This window comes from Mesitornis unicolor, unplaced genomic scaffold (genome assembly GCF_000695765.1).
Source record: "Mesitornis unicolor isolate BGI_N332 unplaced genomic scaffold, ASM69576v1 scaffold8220, whole genome shotgun sequence".
Classification (NCBI taxonomy): domain Eukaryota; kingdom Metazoa; phylum Chordata; class Aves; order Mesitornithiformes; family Mesitornithidae; genus Mesitornis; species Mesitornis unicolor.
The window spans coordinates 6,592-25,580 of NW_010158907.1; the positions used below are offsets into that span (position 1 = coordinate 6,592).

Sequence of the window (18,989 nt, forward strand, 5' to 3'; positions counted from 1 at the left end):
GAGTTTTCCTTCCTTAGCAATAAATTGAGCATGCTTGGCATCAATTGACTTTTGTGTTGTGCATCTAATAGGTGAGCAAGAGCAAGGATAATTTTATTGATTAATAGAAATTTCATGCCAGTAATACAGGAAGAAGTTGTGTGTTGACTTAGAGGAATAATAAGAAAAATAATGCCTGCCTTTTTCTTGTTTGTTTGTTTTTAATGGCAGCTAACGTACTGGAAGAAGACTCAATGGAGCAGGACATAGAGAGCCCTGTCACTATTCATCAGCCAAAGTTGCCCAAACAAGCTAGAGAGGATCTGCCAAAAAATATAAACAAAGAATGTGCCAAGAGAAAAATCCAGAGGTATGTTAGGAAAGATGGGAAATGCAACGTCCACCATGGGAATGTCAGAGAGACTTACCGTTACTTGACTGACATCTTCACTACCTTAGTCGATCTCAAGTGGAGGTTCAACCTGTTGATTTTTGTCATGGTTTACACTGTGACCTGGCTCTTCTTTGGAATGATCTGGTGGCTAATTGCCTACATGCGAGGAGATATGGATCATATAGGGGACAGCACGTGGACTCCATGCGTCAGCAACCTCAATGGGTTTGTCTCAGCCTTTTTATTCTCAATCGAGACAGAAACCACCATTGGGTATGGTTACCGGGTCATCACGGACAAGTGTCCCGAGGGAATTATTCTGCTTTTAGTGCAGTCTGTTTTAGGTTCTATCGTCAACGCTTTCATGGTTGGCTGCATGTTTGTGAAAATATCCCAACCCAAGAAGAGGGCAGAAACCTTGGTTTTTTCTACAAACGCAGTTATTTCCATGCGGGATGGAAAGCTGTGTCTGATGTTCCGAGTAGGAGACCTTAGGAATTCACACATTGTAGAGGCATCAATACGAGCCAAGTTGATCAAATCCAAACAGACAAAGGAGGGGGAATTTATACCACTCAACCAGACAGATATCAACGTAGGTTATTACACAGGGGATGATCGTCTCTTTTTGGTTTCACCACTGATCATCAGCCATGAAATTAACCAGCAGAGTCCTTTCTGGGAGATTTCCAAAGCCCAGTTGCCCAAAGAGGAGCTAGAAATTGTTGTAATCCTAGAAGGAATGGTGGAGGCAACAGGTAACATTTCTTGTACTTTGTATAAGGTAAATGCTTTAATTTTAGAAAGGACAATCAGTGGGTTTGCTTCACGTTAAAGGAATCACTTAAATAATCATTACATTTGAAAAAGGCATCAGTTATCTGTTTAGCTTCAAAATCAAAAGCATGCCAGTTTAATTGTCTGTTCCATCTTGCCTAATGGAATTAGTGTTGTTTCTGCTCTGTTTGGAAAATGGGATAGCATTTCTCATTTTCTAAATTTTTCACAGCATGTCACCCAGTTATTTGTCATTCTATTGCAGGAGCAACTCAGCCACTAGGACCTTGTGGGATAAAATGATTTTTAAAAAATACAGTACAAAACTCTCTTTATGATTAACATGGAAGCATCATAGTTCCTGCTGCTTCCAGTCACACATAGGTAACTGCAGAATAACTGCCTCACATGTGAAATTCCTAGCCTGTTTGGATCCAGTAGGAAGTGATAATATGTTCAGTTTTCTCTTTTTGCTTGTTTGTTTGTTTGTTTTTGTTTTAACTTGTAACATGGGGCTTGTTCTACTTTAGTTCACAAAAGATCCGTCTGATTTTGTATTTCACTGAGGCCCCCTACACACTGCAGAAGGGTACAGAACAAGGAAAGCTGGTGTATATAAATAAGGCATGTTATGTCACCAGAGTCTTGTTGAGAGGCTGTTTGGCCATTACCTACAATTATACAGCAGAACATCAGATATCACTTGATGCAGAGAAAACAGTGCTTGGAATTCACAGCAAATGGACTAGTAATGTTTCTTCTTGGCATTAAAGCTAGAATAGTAGAAGAGTGCTTTCTCTAAAACTGCTGTACCTCCTGCAGTCAGAGTGCTGGTACACTTGTTTGAGGAGCTGGAGGGATTTTTTTTTCCTGTTAATGACAGCATCAGTCTCTGAAGTGAGTAAATATAATCAATACAAGGGAATGGCGATTCTGAAATGAAGAAAAGATGTGCTTGGGGAAGAAGAAACACTGAGTATGCAAATAAAGAACTAGATTTGTCATTTTTTTCCCACTACTGTAGCAAAAGCTGGGAAAGTCTGAAGATGTGGATTACACATCTCTGACAGAGGTACAACCTTTCTAACCCTTACTCATGTTTTGCAACTGGAGCCAGGAAATAAAGAGCAGTCTCTTACTAGAACATGTGTGTGTGTTTCACACATCTATTATGTGGTGTCAGAAGAAAACTGCATTTGTCACCATATAATAAACGTGTGAGACAAAAATGGAGCAAAAAAAAAAGAAAAAAATGAAAGGAACTTGGCAGAGAATCTGAAGTGGTAAATGCGAGGCTTCCAAATTTTCCAGGAAGTAGGTGGTACTGAAGAGAAATCAAGATGAAATGTTTAGTGTTTCTGATACATGCAGTAGGCACAGAGGTTTCAAACATCTGCATCACCTTTGGGTGAGATGATGAGAAAATTGCTGTTTGTTAGTTGAAACTATTTTGAAATTTCTGACTTGCAACAAAATGAACTTGACATCCCAAAGAGTGGTGGATATTTTCAGGTTTACTGAACACCGTGCTTTCCAGAAAAATGATTGGCAAGTAGTAGAAGTAAAAAACAATCTCACCAAAAATGCCTATAAATCAAGAGCCAGTATAATTCTGCAGTGTATCAAATGTAGCTTTGTTGTCTTAAGCCCCATCACAGTTCATTTTATAGCACTGCCTCCCTTACCTCATCCTCTCCCCTGCATACTCACATGGCTCTCTGGGCTCTCCTTTGTGCTCTGGTACTGATCACAGCTTCCACTCAGCCATTATCAGCCTTCACTGGAGGGGACTACCTCTCAGACTGCTCATTGGCAAATTCAAAGTTAAAATCCTAGAAGAGTCCATATTAACAAATAAACTGGATGCAGTGATTTGAAAACCCGCTGAAGCCATCCAGGATTAAGGTGTTACCTTGGCACTGGATAGGTAGCTACATTTACCATTTTAAGCTGTTCCATTTTGTTTGTTTGGGTCAGCTCCCTAGCACACAGCTCCATGAGATGTCAGGGGAAGGCACCAAATAATGCCACTTAACTATGGCATCAGAAAGGTTAATGTTGTAATTACTAGCACAATTTCTAAGCCATATTTGTGCAGAAGTACCCACTTGTTCTGTGTTTCATCTACATGGATTGGGTTATTTTTGTTAAAAGTGCAATCAGGCCAACTTTCTACCAAAACTAGACATTTTTCCCCTTTTTCATTTAGAAATATTTTCAGTTACATCCTGGCAAACACTGAAAGTAAGTTTAGGCCATCATATATTCACTGTTCCTTCTTACACCCAATGTAGGGTGGGAGCAGCAAAACAAGCTACTTACAAGTTGATCTCCAGCCCTGGAGAGTAAGCAACACACTACCCATTGTACCTGCCAACACTAGTCAAAGTCACAGAATATAAAAAGATTAAAGCTGAAGCTAAGAAGCTAAGAAACTGTGATGATATAGCAATATCATCATTCATTGTCATTGCTCATAGATCAAAACCAGATTAAGACAATTAGCTTATGTTATTCATCAGAAAAGCCACTCCTAAGTCTGACCAGTGAAAACAATCCTTTCTCCACTTTCGGGGCTTCCCCACTCTGACAGCATTTATCCCTTTAATGAGAAGTAACACAGTGGAAAATGCTAAGTATAAATCTTTGCTATTATTTTTATTAATTATTTATATTATTCTGTTTAAAGTTTTACTGAGCAGGTGATATCATTTTATACATATATAATAATTTCCACTTTAAGGGCATCAAAAACACATCTACCTCTACTATGAAACACAACTGTTTATGTAGTGTTGTATGAACTCTACATTGCATGTTAGGACAGGAGATGAAGAATAGTGCATCTTATTAAATGAAATTGAAAAAATTTAAAAAACTGAAATTCAGCAAAAAGATCAAATCAAGAACTCCCTAATTCCCCTTGAAATCATCACCATATTTTTCTGAGATGCAAAAAGAAGTAAGTATGTCTTTATCACAGCAGATTCCAAAATACCAACTTAGGAAGTATCACTACATCTTGACTATTCACATTCATTCTCCAATGAAGATTACTCTGAGGGCAGAAACAAGATACTTTCAACAAGATGTGAAGTCAGTCTGACTATTTCATACAGCATCAGTAAAAGCTCAAAATAAAACTGTTTTTAAAAGGTTTGTTATGGATCCTACCAATATGCAATTTTCCTTATTTATTTACAATGGCATTACAAAACATATCTTTGGGTTCAAAGGATAACACTCTTGCAAAAATTTACTTCTATGGTTTTCCTGATACTGAAGCACATCTCTCAGGTGTCCATGGTGTGAAGTACCTTAGGCTGCCCTGAAGCAACAAACAAGCCTTCAGAATCAGGGGGCAAAAGTCCAGCCAAACATCACCGTACATGAAGGACACATCTGTTACTTCCATGTTTTGCAGCCTCCGTTCCCTTTCCCACTATGCTAACAGCAGATAGTAATGCCAGTGCAACGCAATGATTGAACTAACTCTGCAAAAACTAAAGTAACACCCACCTTTAATAGGGAAGCCATTTCTGAGGCATTTATGCTTCTTTTAGTGTCAAACTACAGCTGTGGCATTGACAGAATAGCCCCATACCAGCGAAGATTCTGGTCCCACACTTAGGCAGCCCTAAAAAGCAGGATTCTGGCATCCCTCCACTCGTTATGGGAGAGCTGTAACATTAAATGCAAATGAACTAACTGGAAAGAACATGACTAACACACTGATCTCAGTTCAGCAGTATTTGATATTTGCTATTCAAAATAGCTGGTTTATATTAAAGTGCCACCACTGCTTTCATATTATCTTCTGGAGACCACTTAAGAGATTTGTTAGAGACCAATTAAGACATTTGTTAGAGTATGCACATTCATAGTAATGGAATTTGAGAAACCGATTTTTTTTTTCTTCCTTAGGCTCAAAGATTCTGAATCCTGTCTCCCCTAAATAGCAGGCACAAAATCTTGGATTTGAACAACTTATTTCTTTGTTTTATATTTTTCCAAAAATCTACAATTAAGAATTTTTACGATAATTCAATAGACTCTTCTTAGCAATAGGCTTGAAATTTTTAAACCTTTTTTGCCTAGCAAAATCTATTTTTAAGGGAGGTCTTACCATCATAAGCAAATTAGTAATTTTTAAAAATTTGAACAAGACTTCCAAATGTATAATTCTGATACAGGAAATAAACCAAGACCAAGAGAAGGAAAGTCTTTAAAATCTGGGGAGGTGAAGTGGGAAAGTGAGGTATATTACAACAGGTAGAGAAACTGGGAAAGAGAGAGAAACTGAAAAACTCAGAGAGGGATTTACAGAAAAAGGAGAGAGAGAAAGAGGAGTATCCTGAACAGCCCATAGCCTTGTTGGTAATGCAGTTCCTGAATCACAAGCAGCGTGGTTCACATCCCTCGTCTAAACTTGCATTAATTTGCAGAAAACAACATTTTTCTAACACAGGAAAGGAAGTATTCCAGCCCACTTAAGCGAGCAAGACCCTCAAACCTGGTGAAGTTGTATCTGACCAGCAGGGTGCACTAGATGCCACTCTGACAACTCCCTCTGCCTAAAAATAAAAGCGTGAACGTTGAAGCAGTACTGAGGAAAGAAAATGATCTTCACATTTATAACTGGCAAAAAATAATCAACAAAGCTAGACAGATAGCTTTATGTTGATATGGATAATTTTACAAATAAACTTGTAATAGGGTGCATTTATAATTCACACAGGCAGCTTGAGAGAGGTATTTGCAGAATGGCTTACGGATACATAAGCAAACACACTTGCCAGCTGTGGAAAATGTGAGTGGAAAGCAATAAAAAGTTCACATAGATGGTTATTTATATAGTAAATGATGCTATCAACTAGACAAACATTGTACAAGGCTGTTCCCACTCTTCACTGCAGCCCTTTGGATGGACTGATTTATTGTCTTCTTTATTTCTCCCTGATGAATTGCCATATTTACCCCTTATCCTTGCCCAATCCTAACAAATATCTCCCTTTGATATGTATGTTAGCAGTTCCAACTTTTCAAAACATCTCAGCAGACTTTGCTCTCTCTCCAAATAAGCCTTGTTCAGGTTACAGCATTTTACTAGAATTTTTTACTGATCTTCAGGAAGAGATGTTTATGCTCTCAAATTGCTTCTTAAGGGGATGTAGATGAAAAGAAGAAAGGAAGCAGGATTTCTCTTGCCTATGTGTTTCTGTAAGGCAACTGCTGAAAGTAGGTTTGGGTTTTGTGCTCTAGGATGTGACCAATGTACATTGACTGAAATGCATTTTAAACAGGGTTAAGAATAAATGGCTTCTGCTCTAAGCTGGATCATCATCATTTCAGGAAGAGTCAATGGCTCACTAGTCTTTATTTTTTTCCTTTCTGTTTTAAGAGTTTTAACATCTCTTAATGCTAGGTGCTAGTCTTGGGCATCTAGGTTCACCTTCTCATTTATTCCTATTTCCCTACTGCTTGCAATCCCTTTCACTTATGTTCCTTGCTCACATTTTCATTTTGTTAATTCTAACAAAACATTTCATTGTTATTAATTCTAACACAGAAAATTAGGGATGTTAGCATGAGTGATTGCAGTCATGAGCTGGAGTTCTGAATAGCGGCAAAGAAAGGGACTCGGATTTCATCATGATGTTTCTTTCAGGAAGCTTTCTCTACAGGTAGAAAAGATCAGTCTATCTGGTGAAGGAGATTATGAAGCTTAAATGTTGCAATTACAATTTCACAGTAGTCAAAACAATATGCACAATGGCAAGAAGTTAGGGAGCAAAGTTCATGAAAAGAGACATGCTGATTATGAGTATTTCAACCAAAATTTTGGTGAGACAGTCTATATCACTTTCAGGGAAGGCAGGAAGAGGGATTATACATTTTGTTTAACAGCTTCATTCTCTGAATAGTGCTGTACTATGCAAACATGCTACGAAGTATTTGGTAATAGCCTATTGTCCATTCTTCATACCTTTCTCACCAATTAGTTGCTCAGTTCTTCACAACTACAGCTGCTCCCTCAAGAGTAAATGTTCAGATATAATATTTAGATGCAGGCAGTTAAAAAGTGAGATCCCTAAAAAACCAGGTTTCAGACCTCTCTGTATTAAAAAACACTTCCTTATATCTAATTAGATATTATTAAGTAAATCTGGTCTAAACACAAATCAAACTTGCAGAAGAAGGGCTTCATTTTGCACATCATGTTCTTACAAAGCGGATTAGGGCACTCTGGACAGAGAGAAACGGCAGTTCTCAGTTCATTGCACGCTCCCACAGACCTCCATTGTCAGCATTGCTCCTTTCCTAGCACAGTGGCAAGCAGAGAGAGATGGGCTTTGCTCACCACTCCTCCTCACTTGTGATCCTATACGTGTTATCCCTCACAGTGCTCATGATCTCCACGGCCAGAGGAATGAGAGGATCACAAAGCTGTGCTTTAACACTGGCCTTGCTGTTGTTTCCCTAGCAGAAGGGCACAGTGGGAAGCTGTGCTGGCACACTGGCACAATCCCCCTAACACCATGCGGTGCCAAACACTTAACAAATACCACTGCTTTCAGCACAGCTTCCAGCTACTGTGTTTTTCAGCAGTTTTAGCACAGACTCAAGGCACCTGTGATACTGCAGAGTACTTGGGATTCCAGACCCAGCTCAGACACCAAGGAATGACTGTGTATTACTGGATGGACCAAGAAAGTAGAAGCTGAGCTGCACTGATCAAAGCTTTTATCCTCTGTGCCCACACAGTCTGCACCACAAAGATCTTCAATTTGCAGAACCAAAGGGATGACTCTGCAAAGGGCACAGCAGTGTTATCCAGGTCAAAGGGTTCCCCAGGCAGAATTAGTTCACTGAACATTTTTCACCTGCTTACAAAGCGGAGATGTGATTTCTGAGCACTCCTGGGATGTTCCTCCAGGACAATGAAGTGCTTTTTACATTTCTGACCACTTTTAAAGACAATGGCTATTAAACTCAGCATGCTCAGTTTGTCCACTTGGCCTTAGAATGGTGTAAATGAAGGGTCAGCACTGAGACAGCTGATTTGGAAAAGAAAAATTATAGATATCAGTTCTAATTTTAGACTTTAACTTTTGGTCATCTGAGGTGGTTACTAACCTGGAGACAAAGGCTGCTGAGCATCTGTGATGCAATCCCAGGTACACTGATTTAAGTCAAGGCAGTATCTCACCCCTGGAAATTTTGTGGAAATTAACTGATTCTTTCATGCTTATTACCTTGTTTGCTCATGTTTGATCTCCAGATATGAAGCATGCTTAACTAACCTGCAGGTCAAAACTGTTGGAAATACTTTTGGCAAACTCTGTTCTTGCCCATGTTTCTAAAAGGTCTTTTCACTTCTCCCTTTGGTGCTTATTTACCTCCAGATGTATAATACTGTTTTCTCATGTTCTGTCTCATTGAACTGTAATGAAGGTTAAACATGTTACATTACACTGCTTAATAATAGTAAGACACCTCTTAACAGCTTCTTTACATCAGTTTCTAAAAAATGTAAGCAGATAAGTTACTCACCTTCAGCAGAAAGTTTTCACAAAATTGAATAGAGCAGTAACTGTAAAGTCAAAAGTGACCTAAAAGATTAAAGAACTAGCAAGCAAAGCTTCTCAATAAACCAGCAATTCAAAAACAATATTTGACACATTAAGAAGAACAAGGCTATGGACAGCAGCTAACCCCACTGGCTACATGAAGTACATTAAAAAGAGACAACTTAGGAGCATATGCTTGCTATCCTAAAAAGCTGCTGCCAGCACTAAAAACTTCTGTTATGACATAGCTTCTGGGCTTCCTGAGGCCTCTACAAAAACACGCTCAAGAGGTTCCAGCAAAAAACAAATCACAAAGAATTGCAGTGGTCACAGTGGTCTCAGTGGTCTCAACCATGGCGTTTCAAGGAAAACCAAACATATGTTGTGACTCGCTGATGTACTCTGCTGGTTTTCACCACCCTGACACTACAAAGCAGCTGAGCTCTAGTTTATCCATGTAGCCAAAGAGGGTTCAGAGAGCTGCTCACTTGTGGCACTGAAAAGGAGCAAACTAACGGCATGCTGGGGAGTCTGAGCCCGAGTCCAAGCAGCAGCATAAGCACCAGTTACAGCATACACACATGGACTGCTTACACTGAGCAGCCATATGTTTCCCAGGCCTTCCACCTGCAATTCATAGCAGCGTTAATCTGTGCTGCACACCTCAAGGGAGGCTGGCCTGCTTTTTTCACTAAGTGAGGAGGGCAATCCAGAGCTTCAATGTGAGAATACAGCAGCATTCTGTCAGTTTACAAGTCAGATTAATTTAATCAGTCATTTAATGTTAGGTGCTAACATCCCAATAAGTGTTGCTGAGCATCTATAGTTTAGTGTTACAAAGCTGATTTTGATATAAGAAACATTCCCTCCTGTAACAACCTGCATAAGTGCCAAGCAACCCACATCTCATTTTTCTGGTTGTACTGCACTTTTTACTTCTTCATACCCTCTTTATTGGCAGAAAAGATGGGAGGAGAGAGGATCTTCTGGGAATGATGAGGCAGCCACTGGGACAACAAATGTGAAAGGCACAAAGAGCTTGTGTGATCAGCCTTGTGCTCTTGCTTGCTCACTCTCTCAATTTCATTCCTGCCATTCCCAGGAGAATTTAAAAAAAAAATTAGTCACGAAGCTTTCCAAAATTTCTGTTCTTCCTGGTTTTGACAATTTTCATTTGTTGAAATTTCTGTGGAATGAAACAAAACTCTTGTTTAAAAAATAGGATTTTAGTAAATATAGAATTGTTGAGTTTGATATATCCCATTCTAAATAAAGAAATTCAATTTTAAGATACATTCAAAACATGAAAGCAAAGCAAAAATGAATGAAATCAACGAAGGAAGATTTTCAGTGGTTATCAGAAACCTGCCTGAGATATCTGAGGAATGGCAAAATTTTATTTAGGAAATCAAATCAGAAGGAATATTTGGATCAGCTCCACTGACTTCTGAGAAATAAATGGTGGGAAAGGTAACACATACTCTAGGGGATTTCCTGCCCAGCAAAGGACACCCAGTTGTTTGCTCCCAGGCTTCTCCCAGCAGTTTAATTTTACAAAGCCATGAACAGTACAAGTAGCTTGCCCAGACAGAACTGGTCACTTCACACACCCTGACCACTAAAGGAGGGCAATGTCATGCAGTTAGGTCAGTGTGAATGCAGGCCACTATCATAGCAAGGGAAGGGAAAAGGTCAGCCAAGACATCTGCTTCAGGACAGTTCATGACACTGGCCACAGCTAATCGGGGAGCCAAAGCCTCAGGGATTTGTCATTTAATTCATAGCTGTTACTAAACAGTTGGAGGAGGCCAGCATGTCCCTGATGTCACCAAAGTGACAGCAAGAATAAAGAGGAAAAGGAGAAGATGCAGAAGAAAGCTGACAAGCACTGCTGCCTACCTCTGCCCTTAGGTACAGGCTTCCTGAGAAGGGGAATGGGCTCAGATTCACACGTACATTGAGCATTGCTGCCCACACTAAATCCATTGGAGTAAACCAAGAAGAAGTCTCTGTAAACACAGTTCTAAGCTACTCATTAAGCTACAACTCTTAGCACAAGCTACTGAACAAACGAGTGTTACGTGCCAAAATAAGTCCTTATGGCGAATAAGGCCAGCTGCATCCTGAGCTGTGGTAGTAAAAGTGTACCCAGCAGCTTAAGGCAGACTGCTCCTCTCAGTTTACCCCTTATGAGGCCACCTCCTCACTGCTGTGTCCAGTTCAAGGCTTCCCAGTGCAAGATGGACATGGACTTACTGGAGCAAGTCCAGCAGGACCATCAAGACAGTCAGGGGCTGAAGAACAGGACACCCACTAGGAGAGAAGGAGGAAGCTGGGACTGTTCAGCCTGGAAAAGAGACAGTGCAAAGGGATCTCACTGCTATGTCAACCTACTTGATGGGAGATTACAGAGAAGGAGGCAGGATGACAGGACAAGGAGCAGGCAATACTAATTAGACACTAGGAAAAACTTTTTTCTGTTTTTTTTTTTAACCATAAAGCTGGTAAGACTCTGGAACAAGTAGGGGAAATACCATCCCTTGAGATATCCCTGTAATTGACTGCATAAACCCTGAGCAACTCAAGCTATTTGGCTGTGCTTTGTTCAATGTGTAGGGCCAGATGACTCCATAGATCCCTTCCAGCCTAAATTATTCTGTGATTATAAAATTCAGTGCCAGCTCCTCCTAGTATCTTATAGCTGTGAAGAATTAAATGGCTTTGAAAAATTAATAACCCAGCTAACAGCTTGCTTGGTTCTCCCATGTTGCCATTTAAGAAATTGTGTTGAAAGCTGCTCTGTGGCCACCAATGAACCACTGGAGGCAGCAGTGCCTCAAAGAGGGCAAGCAGAATTGGGTAAGGAGCATGAGTTTACTGCAGTGGGCAGTCAGGCAGCCTTCAAAACCAAGCTTTGCTCCAGAAGGTCTGATGGAAGAGACAATCTTAAACTTGTAAGGCTGCACTACATCAGACAACTAGTCTTTGAAGAGTGATCCAAAGATTGCACTAACTCACAGCATTCCCTACTTGTCCTGGATTTTTTCCCTGCTCCCCTGGTCACAGTCACCATCTTTTGCATCTTTCTACCCCTCTAGACAGTGAAGGAATTTGGGGTGGGCATCCAACTTTGCTATGATTGCCTGCTTCTCTCTCCACTGGACAAGCTTTGTGTTATTCCAGCTGCCAACACAAAATCCAACTATGAGCAATTGCTCAATTATCATTACTGTTGTTATCATCACTGTCATCATCATTAACACAACTGGTAGCCTTGTGTCTAGCAGCAGAGTCAAGATGTTTAAGATTTGTCTTTGGAGAGGAGCCCTAAGGCACATCAGAGTTGATAAATTTTATTCCACATTTCTGACTGACATAGACTAATGTGAACTGAAGAGACAGGGGCTTACCACTAAAGGAGAAAAATGAATCTGACTATGGTAGAGCTGCCAGGCACCACCAAAACAAAACAAAACAAAAAAATATATGACTCAGCCAGTCCAATGAAATTGTGCTGGCACTTTTCTTTAACCAGCCATTACATTCTTGGTTTTTTTTTTCACCCTTGGATAAGAAGTATTAATTTATTACACTTAGATCTCCAAGATGGGAAAATCCCCCTTTGCTTCTCATAATTTCCAGATTCTTTTTCCATTAGTCTCTTTTTACAGTGAGAAGACAACAAATTAGTAACTTTTTTCAGATAATAAGTGCTGCAATGATTTTCTAATTGCCAATAAAGCTGTGATGGATGCTGTGAAATAGTGTAGAAGAGTTCAAAAGCAAAGGTTTCAAGTCAGTCAAGGATTCTTGTCTGGCCAAAACTCTGCTTCAAAGGCAGTAACCACATCTACACAGCTGGGAAGTGCAGGACATTTAGCTTTGCAGTTTGAGGAAAATGCCCTTCTCCTACCACAACTCAAGGGCAGGCTCTCTTGGGAAGACAGAGGCCAGCAGCTGCCTTCACAACACAGCTGCCCAACAGTTTGTCAGCACCTGACTAAACAAGTTCGGTTCTTTATAAATGATTGATCTGGCCTCACAATCTGTGTCCTTATTACAGCAACTCAACCCTTTCCAGTGCATTTCTGCAGAGTATTCATTTTAGAAATGCAGGCTGTAAGTACCATTACAATTGTGTTTCAAGACCACAGCAAAGCAGTCACTCGCAGCAATTCTACCACAATCTGCAGTGTGGGGCAGAGCAGGAAAGGGAGCTGACACCAAGAGAGAGGGATTGACATCAGCTCAAGGGAGGCATCACAGCAGCTGGTGCAAAATGAGCACAAGCCCAACCTCCACAACCAGCCTCCTCCAATTAAAATGACTTTTCTTTCTATAATGAGGCAAAGATCTAAGTCTTTTCAAAAGACAAATCTTTCAAAGTAGATCCATTACTAATTTTTCAACTTACAGACAAATTAGAAACAGTCGAATGAAAGTTGCATGTCTGTGCTCCACATCTTATTCTGTAGCTGTATTCAGACTCCTCTTAAGACTGAACCCCTCAGGGCTTCAACACAACTGCAACAGGGTTTTAAAATCCTGTTAAATTAGTCAAGACCCAGCGTTTAAGACACAAAACATTAATCTTAACCTTCCTACCTCTGCCTTCCTTTACCTTCCAAAGGGATATAAAATACTGTTTAAGTATTCAAAAACCATCAGTGATAGAAATTCAGTCCAGAAACATCCCCTACCGATGTCCATCAAATGTTTAAGATAGAACTTTGAGCCTGATCCAAAGTTCTCCCAGATCTGTGGAGTAAGTCTTAGACTCTGGTGGCCTTTGAATTAGGATCCTAAAGGAATACATTGAGCTGTGCAATGCCCATCAGCTCCCTAATGGCCTCAGAGAAGAAGCAATTAAGACTCTAATTAAAAAGCAAATGGAAGATTAGAAGCAGGTAAATGTTTATAATCTAGATAAAGTGCCCATACTGGAAGTTTCGTCTATTAACGGGGGACTTCACGACATTTGAGGAGACTCCATATGTATGGGAGGAACAGTGGTATCAGACATGGTATCTTTTCCTCAGGCATGCTGTATTGCTGAAGTCCTGCAGTCGTTCTGTTCTCCGCAGCCACTGTTCCTCCTGCACACGGATGGAACAAGCCATTCCACAAAGACAGCCCCAACAAATCTTGAATATTTCATCACACAAACTGTTCACAGCAAATACAAACACTGCTATGTATGAAAATGCTTGGTCCGTGAAAATACACCTTACTCTATCTCCTTCTCATGTACTCAATTCACCACCTCCTACCACGCTTTCCATCTGTCATATGTGGTTTAGAGCATAATCTGTTACAAAGAAAGGAACTGAGAGCCAAAATTTCACCAGGTATAGCAGGTCTGTTACAAATATGTGCTAATGATTTCATTTAAAAGATAACAGAACTAGAGCAGAGACCTAGGACTCCTGTAAACACACACAGATCTCGAGCCTGATCCTCTGTATGGCAGCCAAGACAGAGATCAGATATCTCTCAAAACTCTTTTCATTGTACTATGTAAATATCACGTTAATGAGACCAGGAGAACACTGAGAGCAAAAAAGTTAATATATCTCAAGGAGTTCCCCTGGAAATTTTTTCCAGATTAAGCCCTTCTCCCTTCAGAAGCAGGGAGGTTTCATGGGCATGAAAACCTGTTCATAATATGAGGTCTGGACATCACTGTTCTAGCATTGCCATGCTCCCCTCCTCCTCATTTTTTATCTTCTCACTTCTTTGTAGACGAACCCAATAGGCAAACAATCTTAATATTTCAAAGCAGTTTTCTGAAGAACCTAACAGCCCAACCTGTGAGGCTGAAAAGACAGCAGCCAAGTTTTACTGAGGTCTATAAAGGAACCAAAGTAAAATGCACAGAAAGCAATAAATAATCACAGTAACTTCTATCCAGCAACTCATACAGCATCTTCCACCTGAGGACTGCAGAACAGCCAGGGCATGATAGTTTAGTGTTCCGAGTCTCCCATTCCCACATTCTTCAACCAGTTTTGATTTCCAGCTTCATGTGATGCCCCATTGGGACATAGAAACCCACAGGAAGGAAACACAAAATGACCGCATTCATCTTTTGGGGGCCAAAACAGTAATGTAAATCTCCAGTGGTGCAATATCAGCAGCCAAGCTAGACGTGAAAAATTATAGGCTGATTTGCATGGAGCTGAAAGAAAATTTGTGTGACTGAGGAAAACTGGTATGAGGAATTGCCACAAAATGGAGGGATGGCCCGTGGCACCTGAGAGGCATTTAGGCATAGGGTAGAAGTGATGTCTTGAACTTGAGCTGAGCAAGGCAGAATGCAGCAGCCCCAACAGGAGAATAGAAGCACAAATTGTCATCCTCTTCATGACAGGCTTTCTAGATCTGATCTGCCTCTCAGCAGTCCATCAACAGATACTGAGAGTGATGCTACCCAGTTTTTATGGATATCTTCTATGTCAGGCAGCCAGGCACCTCTCACCCTCCCTCGGCAGCACATTGTTTTTCCCCTAAGGAACCTGGAAGGATGTGAGGACACCAAAAAAACATGCACTGTCCTGCAGGGATGCAGGAGATAAAGCACCTGAGGACTCCAGGAAGGTCCAGGAAGTCCTGATCTGCCCTTGAGTGGCACTCTTTAGCTTCATTTCTCCCAAAAAAAACAGCACAGGGTTATCACTGGCTACTGGGAGAGCAGTACACTTCAGCCACATACTGTCCAAGTAAAAACAGCACAATACAGTACAGAATGCCTTATCTCCACTATTCCAGCTATGCAGGACTTGAGAAGATAAGGAAAAATAAATTTTAGAGCAATTTAATATTTTATCTGAGGATGGACATAACTTACTTAAATAGATAAAATACGTAACATACCTGTAGGTTGTTTAAACAAAAGGAGAATAAAATAGCTTTGAGCAAGAGCAAGTGCAGTGGCAGAAGATTAGCACTCAGTGTAAATTGATGATGTGAAAGCAAAAAATGCAGGTTGACTCATAAATCCATACTGGCATTTATAATATCTGTTATAATGTCTTTATCATGAGACCCTATAGCATCACAGTACAACTGAATGATGAAGTCGTGCTGACATAAGGAGGTTATTTCAAGCAGGTGGTGATAATGTACAGCAACTGTATTTTTTTCTGTATACATCACGTGATTACAGTAAGCTCAGTCTAGAAAATCTCGTATAAGTAGTATTTGTACTGGAGTAGTATCCTTCTGTTATCCAGATCATAAAATCTAGAACTTTCATTATCATGAGTCTGAAGGCCTGGTTCTAAGGGGACCCTGAAAACTGTTGTAATCTGGCAAGGGAGAAACATAATTTTCTCAATGAATTTTTAACCACAGATTGTTAAAAAACACTGAGATTATAAGACTGCAATAAACACTAGGGAAGTGGGAGAGGCCACTCAAACATACCTGGTCGCTCAAATCCCAGACAAAGTGACAAATGAATCATGGTGTCCTCTAACTCATTTTGTGGATACAGCGTTTGCATGTGTGGGAAGAAAAGCTAGAGAAAAGTAGAGGAATTTGTACAAATCAAAATATACTTGCTAACAGAGAACATCTTTCGTCTCAGAAGCTGAATTACACAGCAGGTGGTTGTCATCCTGGTTATAGTTCAGAGTCAATTAGCTACTCCACTACAAACTCAGAGACCTCTAATTGTGCTAAGAAAATAGCTGCTTTCTACAGCCTGACATAAAGCAGTTAGAGCACAGATTATGTTTTATCTTATTTTTCTACCAGTTTGAAAGTTGTACAGGTTTGTCAAGGAGGACGAAAGTAAATTTGCTTGTAGAGAAGTTTTGTTTATAGCACAAAACCATTCTGATATAAAATACAGTGTTTTGAACAGTATTACTGTGGGCTGCTACCCAGAAAGCACTTGTTTCTATTAAAATTCTGAGACTCTGAGATGAAGCAGTTTCCACTGTGTGTGAGAACACTCTGAGTTCATTGAAATCAACAGAAGCATTCCTATTCTATTCAGTTAGGTCTAACCCCATAGTCATCAGGGCTTATTATATTTGCATAATTGCTACACTGAGATTTTATTGCATCAAGAACATAAGATATTACACTAAATCTATCTCAGACGCTGAATTTATTAGGTTGTCCATGCAGGATTTCTTCTTCCTCCTGCCTTTCTCAGGCTAAACTAATTGAAAGCAAGACCATTTGATTAGGAAAAAAAAAAGTTTACCATTGAACAATACTTCAAGCCTAAGTATGAATACTTTGAGCTCTAAATTTTAACTCCCAAATTGTTCACAGTGCTTTTTGCTTCCACATTGGAATAAGATGTAAGGGGGGGGAAACTGCTCAGATCCAAGTCTTTTGGCTTCATTTGGCTTTGGGTTGATTCCACAGAGAGAAACCAGGAACAGGCCCAGTGAAGAAGCCATGCTTCAAAAGCAAGATGTCTTCAGTGGGCAGTGAAGATGGGAGCAGAGAGCCTGAAGCTTCAGAGGTGAACCCTGTTTCAGAGCAAGAATAGGCCTTTCAGCATCAGCCCATGCCCGGTGTTGCTGCCTCTGCTCTCTAGCTGCTTTCACTGCACTGGGCTGCCTGCAGTGGTGACAGCTTTAGGCACTGCTGCACATCAAGGTGCTGATCACATGCCTTAAGCTAAGGCATAAATTAAGGGGCTGTTTGCACACACCAACGCAACAGCCTCTCCAAGACTGCTGGGCTGTAGCCTCAGAGGTCAGTTTGAGACCCCGACATGTCTCAAAGTCCAAGAACCCTGGAAGGGTTGAGTTATCCATGCTGGAGCAGCACTGTCCCCCTGAAGAAATGGGAACAGCATAGTGCAGCTGTGAGCTAGGACTCAGGTAGGGCCAACAAGAATGAAACAAACCTTGTGAATGCATCAGAAAACAGATCCCTGGGCTGCTGCATTACAGACAGACAGGCAGACGGTGATGTGACCCAGAGAGAGCAATTCCCTCTCACCTCACCTTCTTCTTCTTTGGTTCTACATCTGAAAAAATGAGCACACAGTTCCCCTAGACTCCAACTGCACAACCCAGTAGCAACTTAGACTTATTTTATAGGCAATTTGTATGGATGTGAACAATTACAGAGAAGGCACATCAACAGAGAATCAAGTCCTGCATCTAATGTTGGTAATGCACTTAATAATAACCACCCCACTCTCCTGGAAGAGAACATTAAACCTCTTCAAAATACAGTATTTTTTCCAAATGATAGTATTTCTTCCCTCCTACATCATATCTACCTTAATCATCTGACTCCCACATAACTGGCTCGACTTCAATGACAGTCTCCTCTACTTGTTTAAAAGTCATGCTATTTCCACTGCCATCAAAAAGGCATGATTTTCAAGTGAAGTTATTAAGTTTCCAATACAAGGAACAGTGTGTGGGTGCTACTGAACTAGGCTCTCAGGAATGAAAAAGTGAGTCCCTTCCTTCTAACAGAGGATTGGGTCTTCCTTCTCTCTGGGGCCAGGAGACACCTTTATTTATTACGATGTTTTGGCTCTCTCCAAAGAATTGTAGCCTGTGTCCTGCTGTCAGCACAGTGACCTAACCCTGACTCCATCAGAAAGAAACTGGAGCCCTTTCCTCAACATTTACTTCACAGTGCCGGATAAACAGAAAAATACTCCATTATTTTAATTATCTTGCTCAAGTCCAAAGTCTTCTAGCCAAAATATTAAAGATGATGGGCAGTTTATGAACCCAGCTTCTTCCTGGAGGCTTCATAAGATCATCCCATCTACCTATCTGCAAACCAAGTGAACCTGATTCATTAAAGCTAAGGGCAATTAGGTCTGACCCACATGTCTGATTCCCACACCGCTGCTAAGGCCCTTATATGGGACACAAAAGAAAAATTTTGGACTAGTTTCTGAGAAAGTGCAGATGAAATAGACCAATTCTGACCTACAGCTTTTCACCTTAAGCTTTATATCTGTGCTGACAGCATCATGACTTTACTGAGTTTCAGCTAGTTTTATACTGCCCACCGTGTGTAAGTACGGACTTTGTCAAGTGACACCAGTTTATTAATTTTGTGGCACTGATCTGAACTGAGAGCTGAGAAATTAATCTCAAACCAATTCTGTGGTTTGTGAGGGTTTCAGCTTCTTTTCCACACAGCTCTCTCAGCAGTCATTAAATCACTGCAGGTCTTCATTTGCTGAATCCAACCTCCCTGAAGTTTCACTTCATTAGCTGCCCTTTTCACAAGATCTTTCAGCTCTGTTCAGTCCCTCTGAATTCAGCAGG

The 18,989-nt window shown here is 40.5% G+C and overlaps 1 protein-coding gene across 1 annotated transcript in view; it reads left to right on the top strand.

Annotated features, from left to right (window-relative positions):
- The first annotated feature begins 233 nt into the window (after nucleotides 1–233).
- Nucleotides 234–18,989, top strand: part of KCNJ6 (potassium inwardly-rectifying channel, subfamily J, member 6) — a 39,823-nt gene continuing 21,067 nt past the window's right edge. The window contains exon 1 of the mRNA XM_010184925.1: nucleotides 234–1,131. Coding sequence (XP_010183227.1) covers nucleotides 234–1,131 — 898 coding nt within the window. The remainder of the gene's footprint in view (nucleotides 1,132–18,989) is intronic.